This window comes from Alosa sapidissima, chromosome 13 (assembly GCF_018492685.1).
Source record: "Alosa sapidissima isolate fAloSap1 chromosome 13, fAloSap1.pri, whole genome shotgun sequence".
Classification (NCBI taxonomy): domain Eukaryota; kingdom Metazoa; phylum Chordata; class Actinopteri; order Clupeiformes; family Clupeidae; genus Alosa; species Alosa sapidissima.
Genome location: NC_055969.1, coordinates 6,508,931 through 6,530,977, shown reverse-complemented (window position 1 = coordinate 6,530,977; position 22,047 = coordinate 6,508,931). Strand labels below are relative to the sequence as shown.

Below are 22,047 nucleotides of genomic sequence, written 5' to 3'. Positions count from 1 at the left end.
ACACACACACAGAGAGAGAGAGAGAGAGAGAGAGAGAGAGAGAGAGAGAGAGAGAGAGCAAGATGCTTTTTCACAAAGAATCTGCCAGCCTGCCTGCAACATCAGGATAGAGATTGTTTATATAAACCAGATAAATAGACTGAAATTGAACCCTCAGATACTTAACGGAAAGCCCTTTGTAGGAGGGTTAAGGCATAGCAGATACCATTCATGTAGCTGCCTGCCATCTTCCTAAAAACTGCTAGAGACATGCTCTCGAGGACTGGATGGACAACACACCCTGGAGGTCATTCTTTCTGCAAGACCATACTCTCCTAACAAGTGTCCTGGATGTCACAAGCATGCCAAAGAGATGACAGCCCCACCAACACCGCAGTCCCACACAGTAGACAGATGCTAACTGGGCACAACTCTGTCTGACTGTCATCAGATGTTTGTGGGTGGCCAAGGTGAGGGTGTCTGACCATGCAGGGACATCAGGCTGACAGGCACAAGATGAACAAATTAAACAGTGGATTTGATTAACATTAAATGTTCATATATGAATTGTGAATAAAAGGAATTTACTTAGTAGCCTAAAACATTAGATATTTACTTTTTACATTGACATTTATTAAATTAGCTTTTATCCAAAGCAACTTACAGATGATGTATCTAGAATCATCTATGTAAGCGGAAGGATACAGATGAAGGTGGACTCACCAAGAATGTTTCCAAAGCTTTCATGGTATGGCCCATTTTAAGTGAAACTATTCACCAAATTCTCCCAGGACTGGACAGATTGATCTAGCCCAGGCTTACAGCAGAATGCTGCATTCTCTGCCTGCCCTACTTGTTAAGAGTATTTGTTTTAAAGTTGTGTAAAACAAGAACATGAGATACCTGAGTAACCTACTTAATACTACAAAGGAAACAGAGGTAAAATATCAAATAATTGAAAGTTATTTATATGTATGTAGACCTACTTATACCAGGGATAAAAGTTATCTTATCGGAAGATAAGCATTAGGTTTCAAGTTTTTTTTTATTTATTTTTTAGATTTCAAGTCTTCTTAACCTATTACCTATTAGTTTATTTTAACCTATTTTTGTCCAGTTGGTTCCTAGATTAGCCTAGAAATCTAGACGCACTCTAGCGGCAGAAAATTTAATTTTAATGTGGGTCTGGCTCGTCAGGCTATTCCTAGATATTATCAGAATAAAATGTTAGCCATTGCATTGCTCATAATGCACAAACATGATGATTGTTAAGTCTGATTAACTACGTAGAACGATTACATCCTATCACATACAATCACATACAATGAAACCATGACATAGGACAGTTTTGTTGTTCAGGGAGATTTTATTGCATTAGCAGTAGTGCTCAACATTCTGAAGACAGGTTCTGTTCCTGTAGAGCTGGTTCACAATAATTAGTCACATAGTCAGAGGCCTAGTGTGTGGCCAAAACTTTACAGTATAGGTATGAACTGATCTATTGTACTTTATTGAGCCTTGATACAGTACTGCACTGAAAAACAGGGCTATTGTGTTGAAGCACCAGAATTGCAAGCACATTGCAGAGGTTTATTTGTCATGTCTTAACTCGTTTGTCAGGTGTGCACATATGGTTTACGTGTAGAAGGGGGTTAACGTTGTTGGCATCCTGTGCTTTTACTTTTTGGCCTTGGCTTTCTCAGGCTCCTCCTTCTTGTCTTTGTCGTCTTTCTTTTCTTTCTCATCTTTCTTCTCTTTCTTTACCGCTTCCTCCTTTTTCTTCTCTTCCTCCGGTTTCACAGTCTCCTTTGGGGCCGGTTTGGGTTTCTCGCCTTCATCTTTCACCGTCTCACTTTCGGCCTTCTCATCACTTTTCTTCTTCTCCTCCTTCGCTTTGCTCTCTTCCTTCACGTCAGCTTTCTTCTCTTCTTTTGGCTCGGCTTTGGCCTCGGCTTCTTTCACCTCCTCTTTTGCGGGTGCTTCTTTCTCTCCCTCCTCCTTAGCGGGCTCCTCCTTCTCCCCCTCGTCTTTTGCAGCCTCATCTTTCTCCTCTTCCTTCGCCTCGGAGCTCTCCACCTCTCCTGCTTCTTCAGCTCCTTCCTCTACGCTCTCTTTGGCTCCCTCCTCCTCTGCTTCTTCTCCCTCTTTCTTTTCCTCCTCCTCTTCCTCCTTTCCGGCACCTTCCTCCTTCTGGTCCTCCTCTTCACCTCCTGAGAAAGACAAAGGAATGTGTCAACATGTTTCATAGTATTTCTGTTTCAAATTCAACTTAGTTAATGAACATGCATAGAGAAAATACCAAGAATGGTATGTGATAAACAATCCTAATATGTATTTTTACACACAATAATAAACAAATATACAGGAAGCAGATCAGACTGACCTTCAGCCTCAGCCTCAGCCTCCGCCTCGGCTTCTTCTCCTTCTTCCTTTTCTTCCTCCTTCTCCTCTTCCTCCTCTCCCTTCTCCTCTTCCTCTGCTTCCTCCTCTTTCTCTTCTTCCTCCTTCACTTCTTCCTCTTCCTCCTTTCCCTCTTCCTCTTCCTCCTCCTCCTCCTCTTCCTTGGTGGGGGTGGCCTCGGCCTTGGGGGCCTGGGCGGAGGTGATGACCTCGTCAGCGGAGGAGTAGGACGAGCTGAGGAGGCGAGAGCTGAGCAGGTAGGGGACACCGGAGCTCATGCTGGAGAAGAGAGGCCGTGAGAAGACAGGCCCAGCGGACAGGCTGTGGGAGTACAGGCTGGACACGCCACCGCCCATGCCCACATTGAAGCGAGACTCCTCCCCTTCCAGCAATTTTCTGGAAGAAACACAGGTGCATCATGGGAAACATTTTCAAGTGTTTTTACTCTGAGGGTTTTACCTTTTAGCATGTCTTAGTTACATAGCCATGGAGGGTTTAGAGTAGCTGTACCTGTATGCAGCAATCTCAATGTCAAGGGCCATTTTAACATTGAGGAGGTCCTGGTACTCTTTCAGGTAGTGAGCCATCTCCCCCTTAGTGGCCCTCAGCTCATCTTCCAATTGGCCGATTGTGTCCTGCAAGGAAACAATAAATAGCATGCATGATACTGTATGAGGATGCAACCCATTTTTATATATTTATGCAATGTATATATTCTGGATGTAAATAATGTATATAATCTGAACCTGGATTCATATTCAAAAGAGTCCTCAGAATACACTGACAATAGGAAGTCATTAAATGAAAAGCTAGCCCACTATTGCTACACTATTGCTAACTACAAGTGCTAGCTGCAGTACCACCACTGACCTGCATGGCGGCGATCTCACCACTCTGCTTATCCTCCATCTCATGCAGCTGCTTCTCCAGCGAGTCGTTGAGGCCGCGGCAGGCATCGATCTCCAGGATGCGCGACTGCAGCTGCCGGCGGTACTCGCCGGCCTCGTCCTTGGAGCTGCGCACGGCGTCGCTGTGCTGCGCCACCGTCTCGGTCAGCGAGCCCACCTTGCCGCGGAACCACTCCTCGGCCGCCTGCATGTTGCGCGCCGCCAGCCGCTCGTACTGCGCGCGGATGTCGCGCAGCGCGCTGGACAGGTCCGGCCGCGCCGCCTCGGTCTCCACGGCAACGTGGGCGCCGTACTGCACCTGCGCCTGCAGCTCGCTCACCTCGCCCTCGTGCAGCCGCTTGAGGAAGGCCAGCTCGTCGGCCAGCGTCTCCACCTGCTTCTCCAGCTCGGCGCGCTGCAGCGCCACCTCGTCGGCCGCCTTGCGCGCCTCCAGCAGCTTGCCCTCGGCCTCCTCGCGGCCCAGCGCCTCCTGCTCGTAGTGGGCCTGCAGGCCGTGGAGCGCCTCCTCGGCGCGCTCGCGGGCCTCCAGTGCCGCCTGGCGCTCCAGGCGCGCCTCCTCGGTGGCGTCGCGCAGGCGCCGCGCCTCCTGCTCGTAGAGGGCGCGCAGGCGGGACGGCTCGGCGTGCCGCTGGCGGAGGAGCCCCAGCTCGGCCTCCAGCGCCCGGTTCTGCTGCTCCAGCTCGTGCACGCGCTCAATGAAGCCGGCGAAGCGGTCGTTCAGCTCCTGCAGCTGCGCCTTCTCCTGCGTGCGCACCACCCGGAACTCGGAGCTGATGTGGGCCGCCTGGCTCAGGTCCAGCTCCATGGCGGCCGTGCTGGACGCACGGCTCGGGGACAGGTAGTGGTGGAGGCGCGAGGAGGCACTGGAGGAGAGGGCGGCTGCCCCGTGGGTGGAGTACATGACCCGGGTGGAGGAGCGCGTCCTCGGGGCCTGCCGCGGGGCGCTGTCCCCGTACCATCGCTTGTAGGAGGAGGGGTAGTACGGGTCGTAGCTCATGGTGGCGATGGAGGGATCTATCTCTCGGTCTCTTTTCTGCCTCAGGTTGTCCACCGGAGCCCTGCTCAGCTCTGCTCGACTGCTGCAGACACTTCGGCTTTTATAGCAGGTGGGGAAGCATTGACGCACACACACTCTCCAACACCCCCCCCCCCCCGCCCCCAACACACACACACACACACCCCTCCTCCTCCTCCTCCTCCACCCGCCCCCTCCAAAGCCTGACTCTGCGGGATCAATATAGAGAGGAACGAGAGAAAGAGGGAGGTGCAGAAACAAAGAGTCTGAAAGAGGAAGAGCAGCACAGCTCCAGCCCAGAGAGATTAGCTTTCCTCCAACTCTCGGCTGCCTAGAATAACCTCACCTCCAAGGTCACTCGGAAAATAAAGCACTTTCCCACACAAATTAGACTCTTGAGAAAATGTATAATCACAATAATTAACACCTTTTGATAGCAATATTAACATCATTGAGAGGATACTGAGAGGATAACGTCAGTGAGAGAACTAGAGAGTGTATGAGTTTACAATAGGAGGATGATGGTATGTCTTTGCTGTATTTCTAATAATGCAGCTCTACTCCCTCTGCTGGTCAAATTGAGACTATCATCCACAGACCTTGAATGCCCTACAGTATAGTGACACACTTCTTTGCTTGGGACAAAAGAGTGGTGCATTATGGATATAAAGTGTTTTCCCACGCTCAGTATGATGTCCGTCTTATTCATACACACTAAATTAAGCATACTATATGCTTATGTATGTTGGTATATATGGCTGTACCTGTAAGTATCCATGTTTGCATGTATATGTGTATGTATGAATGTATGTATGCATATGGATGTATGGAAAGTTGTAACGGTAGGTATACATGTATGCATATATGAATGTATCTATGTGTTTACATATTATGTAGAATTACCAATGTCCCAGCTTGTGTACAATGAATATGTCCCTACAGGTATAGTTTGTTAAATGGCTCTATTGTTATGTTGCTTAGTTAGTTTAAAAAAATATCACCCCCATCCCACTGGAACAGAAGTCTGACTAGTCAACAGTCTTGTGCTGCTGACCAGCACTTCCGGTCTCGGTGGAGAGGAATGGGAGACGGGGTGGAAGGAGAGAGGGGAGGAAAGAGGAGGAGGAGGAGGAAGAGAGGGAGAGAGGGGGGTACAGTGTGCTGATGCTGCCTCAGAGAGCCCAGTGCAAACCCCTGTGCAAGCGCTACAATGACTTGGCATATCTATTACAATCAGACCAAGGAGCATCAGCACTAACGCTGTCTTTGTTTTCAGCCACATATTCTCAGTGGAAACTTTTTGAGCAGGTTCAATGTCTCATTAGTTTAATGAACAGTTGTGATGACTGTCTGAGCATATGGCAGTCTTGTTTTATTATTATTATTATTATTATTATTATTATTATTATTATTATTACAAGGATACAAGGATACAAGGATACAAGGAAGTTTATTGTCACATGCATATAGTTACTGGAAGTAAGAAATGCAGTGAAATTATGTCTGGTGTCAGCCTATTTGTGCATTGATGGGGGGGGGGGGGGGTAAAGAGTGCAGTAGAAGAGGGGTTTAGTAGATTAAGTGGCAAGGGCTGCATAAAAAAGGTGGTGGAGGATTGGGATTGGGTGGGGGGCACCAACAAGGAGCACCCAAGAGCAACAGGGGCAAGGAAAAACTCCCTTACCAAGGAAGAAACCTTGGGCAGATCCACGGCTCAAGGGGCTAACCCAACTGCCAGGGGTCTTGGTGTGTGTGTTGGGGGGATGACAGGGGAGATGGGATAGTGTGCTGTGTATGTGGGGAGAGGGCAGTGTGCAATATGTGTGTTGGGGAAGCTTCCTCATGAGACAATGTGCTGTGTATTGGGGGGGGGGGGGGTGGGGGGCAGTGTGCCCTTAAGTATGTTGGGGATGTGTGTTGGAGAAGCTTCCTGATGAAATAATGTGCTGTGTATGTGGGGGGGGGGGGGGGGGGGGCAGGGACTTACTATTGCAAGCAGAGTACTGGATGTATGATGTATGTGAGTGATGACAGTGAAGATGTGTGTGTGGGCGGGAGGGGAGTGGAGCAGTGACTGTGTGTGTGTGTGTGTGTAGTGTGTGTGTGGGCAGTGTGCTGTAAGTATGTTGGGGATGTGTGTTGGAGAAGCTTCCTGATTAAATAATGTGCTGTGTATGTAGGGGGGGGGGGGCAGGGACTTACTATTGCAAGCAGAGTACTGTATGTATGATGTATGTGAGTGATGACAGTGAAGATGTGTGTGTGGGCGGGAGGGGAGTGGAGCAGTGACTGTGTGTGTGTGTGTGTAGTGTGTAGGTGGGGGCAGTGTGCTGTAAGTATGTAGAGGATGTGTGTTGGAGAAGATCCTGAAGACAATGTGCTGTGTATGTAGGGGGGGGGGGGGGGGGGGGTGGCAGTGTGCAGCAAGTATGTAGAGGAGGCTTACTGTAGCAAGCAGTGTGTTGTATGTATGTGAAGTGATGACAGTGATGATGTAAGTGTGTGTGTTGGGGGGGGGGGGGGGCAGAAAGGCTAGGCAATCAAGGACATGGGTAGATGGAGGAGAAATCAAAAAAATATATATAATATATAATATTACTATTATTATTCCCTGTTCCAGTAATCCCTTTTATTTAGTTTCATTCATTTATAAACAGTCTCTCTCACCTTTCCTCTAAGCACCTGCCTCTCTATCTCAGTATACGGCATTACGTCTGATTACGTCACATAATACATTCCTGGAGCTCAGCATAAGAGTTCTCTGTATGTGTATGCGCTTGTGTGTTTGTGTATGTGTGTGTGTGTGTCACTCGATGATTAGTTTAGCCAGAAGCCCAAGCTAGCATTAATAATAGCTCAAGTTATGTCTTTTCCCCTACCCTTTTGTAAATAATTCTGTATTCAGTTTGATTGACAGTATGGCTAAGTCATTTGTTATTGCCTTAAGGTCTTAATGGCAAATAACCATACTGCTACATCAGCCTTTTCCTGGTGCTGTGACAAATAGAATTTCCTCTGAAGCTATAGTCATCTATCAGGTAAACTGCCATACTGTCTTTGGGTAATATCCTGATCTGACACCAGACCAGAAAGTTTATTTACTTTATATTCTATGATAGATGTTATATTCGGCACAGTGTCTAGGGGGAACTGCGTGTGCGAGACAAAGGGAAATGATCCATTTAGATCCGTAACCGTGTATGCTGAATAAATGAGAAAGATTTTTGTGTGTGCGTGTGAGTGTGTGTCTGCATTGATGCAGTGAATAACCAGGACTGTGGATGGAGCCATTATTTCAGTTGGAATCAATTTAAGTTGGAATCAATTTGCTAAACACAGGGAATATATTTATATATATTTATTATTTATATATATTTATATATTTACAAAAAAACATTCCAGTGAAGAATGTTCCTTGGTAAAAATAACTGAGCTGATATGTCTTGCAGCAGAGCGATGCTCAAAGCAAACAAAGCTTTATGTTGGAAATATCCCAGATCATGTGAGCAGCGTAATATTATTCTCAGGCAGTGCATCATACGTAGGTCCCTCGCAAGATATCCAGGTATTTCTCTGTCTCCTGGCATTTAAAAGCTCTTCAGACATGGCTAGTAGATTAGACTGTCCTGTGACTGCTGGATAGAGTAGCAGCATCTCGTCTGAATATCAATGTCTGCCCCCAGTGGAATGCCACTTGACCTCTTCAGATGGTGCCACCCTGCAGCTAAAGGCAATAGGTTTACAGTAGGAGGGCTATGCAGTACTGGCTGTCTCTCACACAAAGGCCAGAAAAAGAGGGTAGAGTGGATGTAATGGGAGAAGGTTGGAAGTGTCTTGTTAGTGAAAGTGGCAGAGCCATGTTCATGAATCTCTCAATCACAAAAAGACCTTCAGCCTCTAACTCTGAACTTTACACTTTTATTCCACCTCTGTCGGTTTAAAAGTCAAGTTGCTATTTTCACTGTATCCCTGACCTTTGCCCTTTCCCAGCCAGAACATGTTCCGCCAACTCTCAAGGGTTGCAGTTGCTCATTGGCTGAGGGCATTTGTCCATTAAGGCTTGAGCCATTCGTATTGGTGGAGGGCAGGTGCTATCTGGCATCCAAGCAGGCCCACATTCCACTGTGCTATAAAAAGAGTCGGGCTTATGCACAGGGGGATCACTGCTTGTCAGAGTGTCTGTGTGTGTGTGTGGGTGCACGTTCACAGGGGAAGGCTGCGTTTGGGACGTACAGAAATCCGAGCTGAACTAACGGAATGGCTGCTGCACACCGTCTGGTCATCGTGCGCCACGGCGAGAGCGCCTGGAACCAGGAGAACCGCTTCTGCGGCTGGTTCGACGCCGACCTGAGCGAGAAGGGCGTGGAGGAGGCCAAGCGTGGCGCCCAGGCCATCAAGGATGCCGGCATGAAGTTCGACGTGTGCTACACCTCGGTGCTCAAGCGCGCCATCAAGACCCTGTGGACCATCATGGAGGGCACCGACCAGATGTGGCTGCCCGTCCACAGGACCTGGCGCCTGAACGAGCGCCACTACGGCGGCCTCACTGGCCTCAACAAGGCCGAGACGGCTGAGAAGCACGGAGAGGAGCAGGTCAAGATCTGGAGGCGCTCCTTCGACATCCCACCACCTCCCATGGACAAAGACCATGGCTATCACAAGATCATCAGTGAGGTGAGTAAGCTGAGAGACTCAGAGAGAGAAAAGCTATCTGGAGGTAGACTTGTAAACCGGTACCGGTAATGGATTTCCAGTCCCATACTGATATCCCATTTCATATAACTACAAGTCATAAACAGGCACAACATCAGATAGGTGCTGCCTCAATGAAATAAAATATGTTTGAGCATATTTCAAGTGATAATTATCAAAGCCACCAGCAGGATCATGTGATTTGGTAAGGATATTCTTACAGACAAAAAGACAAAACAGTCAGTCACAATATCACATAATAGGAGCATAGATAGCATGAAAAAAGCATTCCTAATTGCTCATTTCGTGATAGATAAAGAAATGCAATAGGTTATTATTGTGGAAGTACTATCACATCTTTGAACAGCCAGGGGGCTCTCTGTTCATGACATGACATGGCTTACGTGCTGTTATGTCAGTGACCAATTGTATAATACTCTCACCCCACCAGTCGAGGCGCTACAAAGGCCTGAAGGCTGGAGAGCTGCCCACATGTGAGAGCCTGAAGGACACCATTGCCCGCGCCCTGCCCTTCTGGAACGAGGTCATCGTTCCCCAGATCAAAGCTGGCAAGAACGTCATCATCGCAGCCCATGGCAACAGTCTCCGTGGCATTGTGAAGCATTTGGAGGGTGAGTACTGACATGAAACTCATTCAAGGGGGCAAAGTGAGAAAATAAAAAGTGAACTTCACCAAACTCAAGCAAGGTTGAAAAGTCTGAGACAGAAATCAGCCAGGCCCTTTCTAATCTCTTTCAAACGTAGCAAATAGGCCTACCGTCTCCTTTCTCTCCTGCTTCTAGGACCCAGCCTCTTTGTTTTCATTATAGCAGCTGTCACACATTGTGCCACTGCTCAGAAACACTCCTGCATGCCTCTCGACTATTATGTAACCTGTCAGGGCTGACCTTAGCTCAGTGCAAGCTGAGAAGGCTACACTGACTGGACACAATCCTTATTGTGTGGACACACACACACACACACACACACAGAGAGTACAGTAGAGCGGATGCAACCATGCCATGTACCCATGACCAGATAGCGGGGTGTTTATAAATAGCCCTGAAGCGGCCCTCTGCTCCCAGGCCTGGAGAGGTAAAGCCAAAGGGCTGAGAGTCCCATTACAGTCGCGACCTTTATCCATATGCATTTTGTTTGAGCTGGATAGACTGGCAGAAATTAGAGTGACCTCGAGGAAAGGCCAGTAAAGGTCAACGGGCCACTAGAAGGTCACAGTCAGATAGGGAACTAATACGAGGTTAAGGCTGCTGGGTTCTGATTTAGCTTACTGTAGCCTACTTTTGTATTAGAGTGAGTCTGTCCAGGAGTCCTCTCCAGGGACATGATGATGCCTGATATAATATAGCTCAAGTCAACCATGAAAGCTGAGCTGCAAGCAGCTGCTTTGATTCGAGTTGATCTGTGCAGAGGTGAATGGTACTCCTGTCAAGCTGAAGGAAGACGTTAAAAGCAAAGCCAGTCAGCAACACATTTTGACACCACCCACTATCAAAATCTGAACAAGTTGCCGAAGCGTCGACAACCACCCCCGGACTCCACACGTACTATTTATGTTTCCACTGTGCCCACTCTCTCTCACAATCCCTCTTCGCTGTTTCTCCTCCACGTCAGGCATGTCTGACGCCGCCATCATGGAGCTGAACCTGCCCACCGGTATCCCCATCGTCTATGAGCTGGACAAGGACCTGAAGCCCATCAAGCCCATGGCGTTCCTGGGAGACGCAGAGACCGTGAAGAAGGCCATGGAGGCGGTGGCTGCACAGGGCAAGGCCAAGAAGTGAGCAGGAGGACGAGGCGAGATGAATTAAGAGACTGACACACCCCACTGCTCCCCACTTTCACCTCTGCTATGTGTCTCAGTGTTACACGTCCAGTGTCTGGAAGCCTGCGTGGTTTAATGGAGGAGAACTACCGACTCACTACCCTGCAAAGACCTCACCAGCACCACCAGTTTTTGTAACGATTACGGACAGAGCATGTGTTGGCATGCAGGTGGCTATCTTCCTCACCTGCTAACATACACATGGTTTCACGCACATAGACACACACACACACACATATACACACACACACACACACCATCCTTGATTTGTAAGTTACCTTGGAGCACGTCACTCTGACACAGCAAAATAAAGTGACCACCATTTTGTGTATCTCTCTGCTTTCCTACTTGATTCTGCCTCCTTCTCCCCCATCTAATCCCTCTTCCTCTCTCTCTCTCTCTCTCTCTCTCTCTCTCTCTCTATTCCTCTCTCTATTCCTCTCTCTCACCCCATCTCTTTGCAAGTGTCCTCCTCGCTCACATCCATCTTCAACACACTTCCTCCATCCAGCCATATTTCTCTGTGTGTCCTCCACACTCCTCTCCATCTTCTCCTTCTCCGATTGCTTGCCATCCCTCTCCTCTTCTCATTACCCCATCCTTCCCCCATCCTCCTCTCCCCCCCTTTCTTTCTCTCTCTCTCTCTCTCTCCCCTCTGCATTAGTTTGGTAATTTCAGCACAATGCGTGGGCGCTGTGTAAGCTCTGTCAGAGGGCACAGCAGCAGCAGGAAGAGAGGGAGGAGGGGAGAAAGAGAGAGAGAGAGAGAGAGAGAGAGAGAGAGAGGAAAGGAGGAGGTCAGTGAGTTTATTTTGGCTGTTGTCCTGTGATGCGGGATAGGCTCATCAGGCTCCCAGCTCTACCCCCCCCCCCCTCCCCCCACCTCCACCTGCCTCTGCTGATGATGGCAGCTGGCCAGGGCCACGTTTAGCACCAGCTCCATTTCTTCACAGACTAAAGGACAGGTGTGTGTGTGTGTGTGTGTGTGTGTGTGTGTGTGTGTGTGTGTGTGTGTGTGTGTGTGTCTGTGTGTGTGTGTGTGTGTGTGTGTGTTGGAAATCTGATTGGAGCAAGGGACAAAGTCAGATACACTTTGGCAATAGGGATGTCACACATATCGATGTCAATGACGGTCTAATTTAAGCTATTTTACTAGAATTAGAAAGCTGTATAAACACTAACAAATTTGAGAAATGCACTGAATATAACTACATGAAACCAACCGGATAGAGACCGTGACTATCTTCTTGACATTTCAGATGATTGGAATTTCTCATGGAAATATCACTCACATTAGAAGCTGTCTGTCTCTGAGGTGACTCACATGACATTTCCCAAGAATGCTTGACCTTCATGATAACAAATCTAATTATCAGGTATGCCCACTTGCAAGTAATGAGACAGGATGTAAGACAGACATTAGGACAATGAGCCAGCTAACAAGATTATAAGATACAATTTTATTATTAACAATAAACTAAAATATCAAATACAGCACCCTGTACAGTATAGTCCATCTATTGTCTTATAACTGGTGATAGACATTTGTCAAAGTATAAGTGCTGATTCTCTTCTTGTTACTTGTCCCAAAAACCTCCTTGCAGTATAGCCTGCAGAATGACACAGCACTACAGCCCAGCCCATTGGCATAGGCTAATGGCCACTGTCCAGGGAAGTTCACTTACACTATATGGAATGCATAGTTGGAATGATCTGCGGATTGTATGTTTCAGAGGTAAATCGTTTTAGTATTACAGAACATTAATTGACATATGCTTTCTGAGTGGTTTAAGAGTAACTATTAATACTTGAAATTTTCATCCAAAATCGTCAGAGTGGATCATGAGTCAACACTGCCATCTGTTGTTGAGATATGAGAAAGTTTGTGACACTACTTCAAATTCCCTCCTATCATGACCATTTGAACAGACGCTCTGAAATGAATCAATGTAACTTACTTTTGTAATTTTTCTTTTCAAGTCCTGAAGTCTATCAACTTCTATGCTTGTATTCTTTATTGCTGTCTGTATAGGAGTGTCTGCCTCTGTTGTGCCCAGCGTTAAAATCACTAGAGGGAGCTATATCTCTAAAAGACAAACTTACATGCTTGATGCAGTTAATCATTCCATTGTTTTGGGGTTTTTGAAAAGAAAGTAAAACTGAAATTATTTTGATTTCTTAAAAAAAAGAAATGTTGGAGTGTGTTGGAGTGTTGGAGAGTGTGTGCATAACCATATTAGAGCAGGCTACGGAATGTGGTTACACTTAATTCCCCATTTTCTCACACATCTTCTTACTAAAGGAGATATTATCATCTCTGTCTTCTTCTACCATCTTAAAATAATATGATTTCCTGTTTTTCAGACTAAGACTGACTGAGCAGATGTAAACAATATAGATTATCCATGCAGGACCTAAGATGCATGATAAGATGTTATTTTACATTTCAGACCTAATTCAATTAATGTTTGCTTATCAAGCTACACACAATTAACTACAGCGAGAGAGAGAGAGAAAGACAGACAGACAGACAGACAGACAGACAGACAGACAGAGAGAAACAATAGGCTCTTATATTTTTATAGCAATTTATTTGAAAGCAAAGGTTGAAATATCTCATTTGCATAAGTTTACCGATTGACCCATTGCTTCCCATTTCTGTCAATGGTCCTTGCGATGCCTCCACAACCTGATTTGAATTCATTAGACATAATTTGAAAAGACACACAGCCATCTATATTAAGTCTCATACTTGATGGCATATATGATGGCATACTGTATATGAGAATGAAAACCAAGGGAAGGATGCAGAAAAAATGCATTAATGACCTGTATTGGAGTGTAACAAATTCTTGCATGTTTGTGCTTGAAACTTGTTATTAAAGGTGCTCTCAGCAATGTTGGGTAACGTCACCTAATCACTAACACTAACACTAACCCTAACCCTGACCTTAACCCATGCCTAGCCCTAGTGACTTCCAGACAGCACTGCCTTGAAGACAACTTTGGGAGCTTAAAACACAAGAAACGTGGGACACGATACATACAGTATATATACGGAGGCATCACTTCTGCTCTTGAGTTATAGTGTATTTCACATCAGGAATGTACATGCTCACATGTGCCAACATGTCTACGCAAACATGCAGCTGTGGATAGAGTGCACACCAGAGTGTTTCATTCCTCTTCCAGCATATGCACAATGTGTACATGTGTATGTATGTAAGTGTATTCATATGTATGCAATCCGTTCAAGTCAAGATTGTGCAGGCACCTAGAATTCCCCATCACCACATATATGTCATGCCTTTTGTACTGAAATACTCTTCTCCTTCTTACTCTGTTCCCAGTGTAACGGATGCCAGCTAGCTTAGCTGTGCTTGTGGAACGTTGGTAAACCTCACTTCCAGTATGAAAAAAAAACATCATACCTCTTACAGCTTCTCAGTCTCTATGTGGCCCTGTGTATGTTGATCTGAGTTGCATATCTCCCTACAACCTCATCAGTTTGCCTTGGAGCATGTGACTTCTCCTCTCTGGCAGGTTTGCTGTGTGAGTTATTGGGGTGCTGGGGTAGAGGACTCCGACTTCAGGCAAAAACCAAATTCCAGGGTGAGGTTGGCTTAGACGGGCCTGGATTGTGCCTGTACATGTCTTCCCCTGTCACTGACACACGATTGGACTGCCTACGCCGACAAACATTTACAAGGAACTTAGAAGAGTTCCCCTTTCAGACTCGACTGACAGACATGCGGAACAATTCAGTCAAGTAGTACAACGGAAGAAGGAACCTCAATGATCAGTGATTTCTACAGGAAAGATGAGGTGAAAGTCAGAAGTTCTGGTAAAGAGCAAAGCATCACATGAGTGGAAAGAGTGATTGTGTTCTCCATTCTCCATCCTCCACTGATGTCACTAGAGATAGAAGTGAGCTATCAGCACTATGGACACAGAATCTGCTCATTTAGGGAAAATGGACACAGAGCTATGCTATTTTGAGAATATGTGAATGTGCACCGCACACTGTGTGTGTGTGTGTGTGTTTGTGTGTGTGTGTGTGTGGATGTGTGTGTGTGTGTGTGTGTGTGTGTGTGTGTGTGTGTGTGTGTGTGTGTGTGTGTGTGTGTGTGTGTGTGTGTGTGTATGTGTGTGTGTGTGTACGAGGGTGTGTCAATGGGGACTATCATGCAGCTGGAATGCTAATCTGAGAGTCATCCTTTTCTCTTCCTGGTATGCATATCTTGGTATGTTCCCACTCCATTTCCCAGTTACCTCCCTATGTGCTGTGCCTGGTCCTGTTCCAGTGTACACAGTGTGTAATTAACAATCCTCTTCAGCCAACAAAGTTTTGTTTTCTATTGGTAATAGTAATTTGTTTTAATAGTGATATTTAATCAGTCATATGTGTATAAGCAAGGAAACATGATGTGTCAACTTATACTTATTTTTGAAATTTAGCTTTTTTTAAACTATTTTTGGTATCATTTCCAAATTAATTTCAATGGGATATAATCATACGAAGGACTACATGTGACCCAAGTAACAAGTTGAAGTAGCACATTCTAATTTTGAGACAATTTAGAGATTTTTGAGTTTATAAAGATGGTGGGGAGCCATAATTCAAAATGCTGTATTTTGACAACAATTCAAGATAGGACCAAGATATCATTTTAAAGCTCACTGTGACTCATTTTGCCAGATCAGGTCACAAATGTTCTTAATGTCTTCATATCACCCATGATATTACCAAAAGATGACAATTTTCTTTTGACAATTTATCTAATGGGCTTGTTGTTATTTCTTGCTTTTAGAGTGCTTGTTAGGCTTAGACCAAACCTGTATAATGCTTCTATAATGTCTAACTTTTGCACAATAGTTCATGAGCTGAATTCAGATTTGTAGTGATTAACCTCCTTAGAAAATATTCTATGGCTATGTGTAATGAAAGATAAAGATATAGTTGTGTGCTGTTGCAGCTTAAAATCTTTATTTACACATATTGTGTACATTTAGCAAGTTCCAGGACCTATACCTAAATCGTAAACATTTGCAAAGAAATGCAATGCTTTGGAGAGAGCAATTGGGCGAGCTTGCCATTTTCAAGATACTCAACAGAACCATGCAGTTTGGTCTGCGGCCTGCAGCGTGATGGTGAAGAGGATATGCTGCATCTGTGTGAACGTCCTCTCATGGCCGGCCTATCAGGGCATTTAGCATCTCTATGGCAGAGGAGACAGGGTGCTCCCGACCCAAACTGCCCCATTAGGGGATCAGAGTGGCCCTAAATGGCTCACCTGTGGTGGGGGTTATCCCAGATCACACACTCCCCCACTGCTGGAGGTACTTCTAACAGGCTGCTAAGTGTTGGGCCTCAGAGACCCCTCTCTCTGCCATAGGGAGTAAGGGCTGACGAGATTAAAGAGACCATCTCCCCCCATTGTCAAGGCTAGACACACAGATATATCCTCCAATACACACAGGGAGAAGTAGGTCCACCCTTGGGCTATGGGCCATTTAAACAAACAGGGCACTCGGAGAACAAAAGGTGTGTGTGTGTGTGTGCATGGAGGAAACCACTGCTGTATTTCCTTTTTAAAAATTCAATTGTATGGCATTGTATGCATACAGCCTATGGCAGTGCCTATTAAAAAATCTGTTCTGAAATATCACGTGATCCATAAAGGTAGACTAGATGAAAGATACTGGTTGCTGATTTTCACAAGCATCACAAATGCAGCTTAACCAGAGCATAAAAGATGGCTGCATGAAAGCATTGGTATTTGTAAAGGTCAACATGACTGAAACTGATATAGCTTTACCCTGGATTACCATAACATGTATGGCGTCCAAATTTGAGGTATAGCCTAAAAAAGTATAAATCAGAAAGATAACTTTTACTGTAACTTGAACTTCTGACAGTATTTGTGTCTGTTATTGGTGTAAAAACATATACCCAGGACTACAAAGCATGAATTGCATGTAAAATAGTGAGAAAAATGTGTGAAACAGTGAGAAAAATCCTTTACTGATTCCACTGATGGTGGCGGAAGGCCTACATAAAACTACATTAGAATTTTTCCTTCGTATGGATTGTGTGCATAAGTCCAACCTCGCAATTCCTACCATTCATTTGCAATAACAATGACACCATTGGGCCTTCCTGTTGGAGACAGTGATCAGGAGACATGTGCCCATCCCTATACTAATTCCATACCATGGCAGACATGGACCCCTCCTCCCCAATTCCACTAGCCATATACACAAATGGGATGGGGGTGTCAATGGGCCACTTCAAAGGGTGCTTATGGGACTCCTGGTTCCTCTCACTTTTAATGAAATCCACCCCACCCACTGGGCCACAGGCCCCACCTCTTCACAGTTTTTTACCTTGACTTCCTGAAACTGCAGTGAAATTCCAGAGCCTTAAGTCTCAGACTCAGCCAGGGTCTCAAGTCACCTCAGCTTTCTCAAAGGAGTAGCAGCAAGGACAAGTCAGGAAACTTACGGGTACATCTGTTCACAGAGGGTGGAGAGACATTACTGGACCAAACCAATGGAGTAGCAGTTGAACCTGAACATCACTTCCTCTAGTCCACTTCAACAGGAAATAATCTGCTGAAGAGGTTTTGAACACATACACCTTCTCTTCAGAGTCTGCAGCAAACGCTGTGAATACAACTGAGATCACTGGGCCCAAGGGAATGCAATATATCACTGGTAAGTGACAGTATGTACATGACACACAAAAATCTCTGTTTGACATGTAGTTGTTACCAACATACCACGTGTTGCCTACATTTTGTGGCTATAGTTAAAAGTCTGTGTGCTTAAGATGTGATCAGTCTTTATAGGCTGTATTGAACATGACACAAACCCATACTCAAGACATTGTACTTATAAAATCATATTGAACCTAACTTAGTTACCTTCCAGTTTAGTTCACATTTTAAACCTGTGTCCCTCTCTCTCTGTTTGTCCAGACCTAAGGCACTCATCCAGCATGACCTCGTCCTCCTCATCCTCCACAGCCAGAGCAGCTGAGCCTTATCACCAAGGCAACATCAGAATGACCCTGGAGAACTCTGACCTGTGGAAGTCCTTCCATCACCTGGGGACGGAGATGATTATTACGAAACCTGGCAGGTGAGGAACAAGAGGCTGAGGGAGAAACACCTCTTTTTCTGACCTTTACACAAAAATGATTATTATTGATGAATGTGTGTATAGATAAGTTGCTTAGACTGAGTCATTGTGAAATAAAACAAAATGTAGTCTAGAACAGAGGTTGCTTTTATTAGCACACAGTTAATAGTTAATAGAGTTAATAATCATACAAAATTGATTATCATGTTTGAACCAGTGTTGAGTGCTGTTACATGTTTTAATCATGTTGTTTCTGTTGTTTTAGGAGAATGTTCCCACACTGCAACATTAGTGTATCAGGATTGTCTCCTTACACAAACTATTTAATTATAGTGGATATGGTTCCTGTGGACAACTTTAGGTATAAGGTAAGTTCATCAGAGTTAATTGGTTTCTTCAGAATGGGCCTTTTTTTTGGAGGGGGGGGGGGGGGGCAGAGGCTACTTCTCCCAAGTCCTGTCCAGGCAGACAATGCATATCAAAGGCAATTATCACTTCCTGTTTTTCTGCCAGGGGTCTTTATCACACACAACCCCCATATGCTAACCCCCCCTCCAACAAAAGCAACTGCTGGGAAATCACTGTAGATCACTCAACTCGCCCAGCCCATGGCAGACGCTTGTATTTCAGCCATATGTTCTGTTCCAAAGGAAGGTCTTGAGATAAAACAGAATTTAATGTCATTGAGGGAGAGAAAAAAATCTTTATTGAATTCACAAAATTCTGCTGCATAAAAAGAATATACGAATCCATGTGATATACACGGACCCTTAATCATCTGGACTCTCTTTCTCTCTGCAGTGGAATAAAGATCAGTGGGAGGTGGCAGGTAAGGCAGAGCCGCAGCCCCCCTGCAGGACTTATGTACACCCAGACTCCCCTGCACCAGGAAGCCACTGGATGAAGCAGTCCATCTCCCTCCTCAAACTCAAGCTTACCAACAACACACTGGACCCTAATGGCCATGTAAGCCCCCTTTTCATTTTTTGTTTGTTCCTAATTATGATCTTCCCCGAAGCAACTCATCAACTCATTGGGTCTCCACAGTTATTTTCAACTTCAGTTAACACTTGGTGCAATAACCGTAGGCTGTACTTTTGAGAAGGATGTTATTGGATACAGCTGTACGGTTTTAAAAATGACCATGCTGGTATTAAAATATGTAGCCCAGAGATCCTATACTGTATCCCACAGATTTTGTGTATGGATTTAACAACACCACATGGGGCAAGTCAAACCAGGTCTCAGAGGCTATTTCATGCCATGAAGCTGGGCTTAATTTTATCCAGACACGGGCTAGACCTACTTCAGAGAAGTTATATATGACCTAGATTTATGTTTTCTTTCCCATGCACAGTTGAAGTAACATTTCTCACTGTCTGTTTCTCCTCAGATTATCTTGCACTCCATGCATCAGTACCAGCCGCGCTTCCACGTGGTCCAGGCAGATGACCTGTACAGTGTCCACTGGGCGCCGTTCCAGACCTTCAGCTTCACAGAGACCTGCTTCACTGCCGTCACTGCCTACCAGAATAGCAAGGTCAGTCACTGCAGACGTTCTCAAACATGAACCACCATGTTTTCCAACAATATGTGTAATTTCTATCCCAGTGAAACAGTAGGGTAATGGGCTTTTTGCTGGTATTTATTTACAGATCACAAAGCTGAAGATCGACCATAACCCCTTTGCCAAAGGATTCAGAGAGGAGGGGACCCATGGAAAAAGGTGATTAAAGACATGAAGGCAAAGACGGATGTATGATGAAAGACATGCAGGAATGATTGTGTGTGTTTTCTAGAGGGGGTTAAAGTGAGGCTCACCTTTTTGGTTCTCTTCCTATTTTCAATGTGCAGATTCCGTGCTCACAAGGGTCAAACCTGTCCAGAGAATCCAGCCAAGAAACTGAGAACTGAAGCAGAGAAGGATCCGGAATACCAAAGCTGCACAGGTAAGGACCCCATCTCCCTAAGTTTATGCCCTGTTATGTGTAAACACACTTGGGCAATAAAACCTGATTCTGATTCTGTTCAGTTGTCACCAAGTCACCAGAGGCCTGTCGTGGTCTGAGGTCTGTGTCTGTTCTGTGCCCTCTGTTCACACTGACACACCTTTATGTTATTCTACAGACTTCCCACGCCTGCCATACGATCCCCAGAGAGAGGATGATGAGGTACCCATGGGGCTCAAGCATGGTCCAGGCCCTCAGGACGACCACATGTCCCCCTGGGACTCGGAGCAGGACCCAAGCCACAGCCTTCATGGGGACGCCCCCATGGACTTCAGCAGCTCAGAGCAGCTTGTGCCTGGTCAGGCCACCTACCTCCTCTACAGGTATGAACACCAACCCACACTGTCAACTTTCAAGTTGGAAAACTGAATAATGTGAGATGCTCAAAGAAATTGCTCAGAAGTAGCATTCCAATTTTTTTAAGCATGTTCTTTCAACTTCTCGTTCTAGATCACAAGATTTCAGGCGCTTGCCATCGCCTCCAAGTATAGATTCCAACGTGGACCGCCGCCATTACGAGTCCTCCGTCGATGTGGCCACTGTTCCTGACAGGGAGGTCACCGGACCCCGTATTTCAACTAACGTGGGAGGCCCTCAGGGTCAGCCTCTGAACGGCTCAGTGTCCACCAGCCACATGCCACTGGCCTCCAAGAACAAGCCTGGACTTGCCACTCCACCTCTGTATGGCCACCACATGGAGCAGCCGTGTGGACAGTGGAATGCACCGATCCCCACACAATACCCCACTTCCAGCTACAACCATCCACATCGTCTGATGGTGGAACATGGCCACAGCCATCACCATGGTAATGTCACAGAGTGGAGCCAGTACCCACTGTTTTCATACTCCTGTTGGTGACACAAGAGATGGATAGGACAATCGACCAATCAAATATGGAGCCAGGATTTAGCCCTCAAGACTCTTTAAGACCCCATATGGTTTAATGGTGCTGCTGGTGGGAAGCTCTTGCTGCTTCTCTGAACCACTTCAGAATGGAAAACTGCATATCAGTCCTCTTAACAAGAACACTTGAGTGAGATTGTGAGTAGATGGGTACCTAACAATTTGCATGCAGTGCATGAAGTGTCATAGTTAGACAATGTGACTTGACTTCAGTTTTTTTTTTTTTTAAAGTTTGCAGTTGTTGATACTAAAAAACAAATGATGAAAACATTTACCATCTGTGTAAAAAAATCTAATTAAATATTGCATTTTTAATGCTTGCACTGAAAATCTTTCTATACCTCATAAGAAATATTTCAATAAAACAGGAACTTGATTTCTTGACCTGAAACTAGGTGAAAGTGTATTTGTCCTGCCCGTGTTTCTCTGAGTGTGAATTGTCCCTGCCTTGTTAGAGTAATTAGGACTCTGGTGTTAGATCCTTAATAAGCTCCGAAGTCAAGGCTCTCTTTGGGGGGTAATTGTGAGTTTGCCCTGCTCAGTCAAGTTTACCTCCTGTGTATTAGCCACTCCAGGCAGTAAAATCTCTAGTGGTGTTGGATGAAATCATGAAAATGTCAACTTTATTTACTTATAAATATAGCATATGAGGCTGGGGAATGAGCTACTAAAGACAAGAGAGACAGACAGACGAAACCCAGGCCAAGGTACAGAGAATACATGAGACTGGGCAGTGAAGGAGAATAGAGAGCTGATGAGTTAATCCTGCAAATGGATAAAAAGTAAATCAGAGATGGAGAGAGTGGGAGAGAGAGAAAGATGGAGTGTGAGGGCAGATGAGTCAGGCTGCTGGCACTGGTGGGCAGCGAGAGAGAGAGAGAGAGAGAGGGAGGGAGGGAGCAGATGACTCAGGTACAGGTTGGCACCAATGGGCAGAAACATAAAAGTAAAAAAAGAGAGAGCGAGAGAGAGAGAGAGAGAGAGGGAGGGAGGGAGGGAGGGAGAGAGAGCAGATGACTCAGGTACATGTTGGCACTAATGGGAAGAAAAATAAAAGTAAAGAGAGAGAGAGAGAGAGAGGGGGAGAAAGCAGGAGGGAGGGAGAGATAGAAGAGAGAGAGAAAGGTGGGAGAGAGATGAGGGTCATTAGTTGGT

General features: G+C 45.6%; 3 protein-coding genes across 3 annotated transcripts; 2 read left to right on the top strand and 1 right to left on the bottom strand.

The window, feature by feature from the left end:
* Positions 1-1,325: 1,325 nt before the first annotated feature.
* On the bottom strand, positions 1,326-4,366 carry nefla (neurofilament light chain a). Its single transcript, XM_042059504.1, has 4 exons — positions 3,250-4,366; positions 2,890-3,014; positions 2,363-2,775; positions 1,326-2,186 (listed from the first exon to the last, which is right to left on the bottom strand). The coding sequence occupies exons 1-4, from the start codon at positions 4,282-4,284 to the stop codon at positions 1,657-1,659; spliced, it is 2,103 nt and encodes a 700-aa protein (XP_041915438.1). The 5' UTR covers positions 4,285-4,366; the 3' UTR covers positions 1,326-1,656.
* A 4,090-nt stretch (positions 4,367-8,456) lies between these two features.
* On the top strand, positions 8,457-11,168 carry pgam2 (phosphoglycerate mutase 2 (muscle)). Its single transcript, XM_042059503.1, has 3 exons — positions 8,457-8,976; positions 9,446-9,626; positions 10,627-11,168. The coding sequence occupies exons 1-3, from the start codon at positions 8,560-8,562 to the stop codon at positions 10,794-10,796; spliced, it is 768 nt and encodes a 255-aa protein (XP_041915437.1). The 5' UTR covers positions 8,457-8,559; the 3' UTR covers positions 10,797-11,168.
* A 5,718-nt stretch (positions 11,169-16,886) lies between these two features.
* On the top strand, positions 16,887-21,110 carry LOC121679891 (T-box-containing protein TBX6L-like). The gene is made up of 9 exons (XM_042058949.1): positions 16,887-17,553; positions 17,817-17,979; positions 18,245-18,347; positions 18,781-18,945; positions 19,373-19,519; positions 19,635-19,705; positions 19,834-19,928; positions 20,107-20,311; positions 20,439-21,110. Exons 1-9 carry the CDS (start codon positions 17,538-17,540, stop codon positions 20,845-20,847), a joined length of 1,374 nt encoding a protein of 457 aa, XP_041914883.1. The 5' UTR covers positions 16,887-17,537; the 3' UTR covers positions 20,848-21,110.
* The last annotated feature ends 937 nt before the right edge of the window (positions 21,111-22,047 follow it).

Excerpts from the sequence above, each read along its gene's own strand:
- LOC121679891 (XM_042058949.1), top strand. Across the intron at positions 18,946-19,372 it reads CACTGGACCCTAATGGCCAT|ATTATCTTGCACTCCATGCA; the intron begins GTAAGCCCCCTT and ends GTTTCTCCTCAG. Across the intron at positions 20,312-20,438 it reads GCCACCTACCTCCTCTACAG|ATCACAAGATTTCAGGCGCT; the intron begins GTATGAACACCA and ends TTCTCGTTCTAG.
- nefla (XM_042059504.1), bottom strand. The coding sequence starts at position 4,284 with ATGAGCTACGACCCGTACTACCCCTCCTCCTACAAGCGATGGTACGGG. Across the intron at positions 3,015-3,249 it reads GTGAGATCGCCGCCATGCAG|GACACAATCGGCCAATTGGA; the intron begins GTCAGTGGTGGT and ends GTTTCCTTGCAG. Across the intron at positions 2,776-2,889 it reads ATTGAGATTGCTGCATACAG|AAAATTGCTGGAAGGGGAGG; the intron begins GTACAGCTACTC and ends TGTTTCTTCCAG.
- pgam2 (XM_042059503.1), top strand. The coding sequence starts at position 8,560 with ATGGCTGCTGCACACCGTCTGGTCATCGTGCGCCACGGCGAGAGCGCC. Across the intron at positions 8,977-9,445 it reads ATCACAAGATCATCAGTGAG|TCGAGGCGCTACAAAGGCCT; the intron begins GTGAGTAAGCTG and ends TCACCCCACCAG. Across the intron at positions 9,627-10,626 it reads CATTGTGAAGCATTTGGAGG|GCATGTCTGACGCCGCCATC; the intron begins GTGAGTACTGAC and ends CCTCCACGTCAG.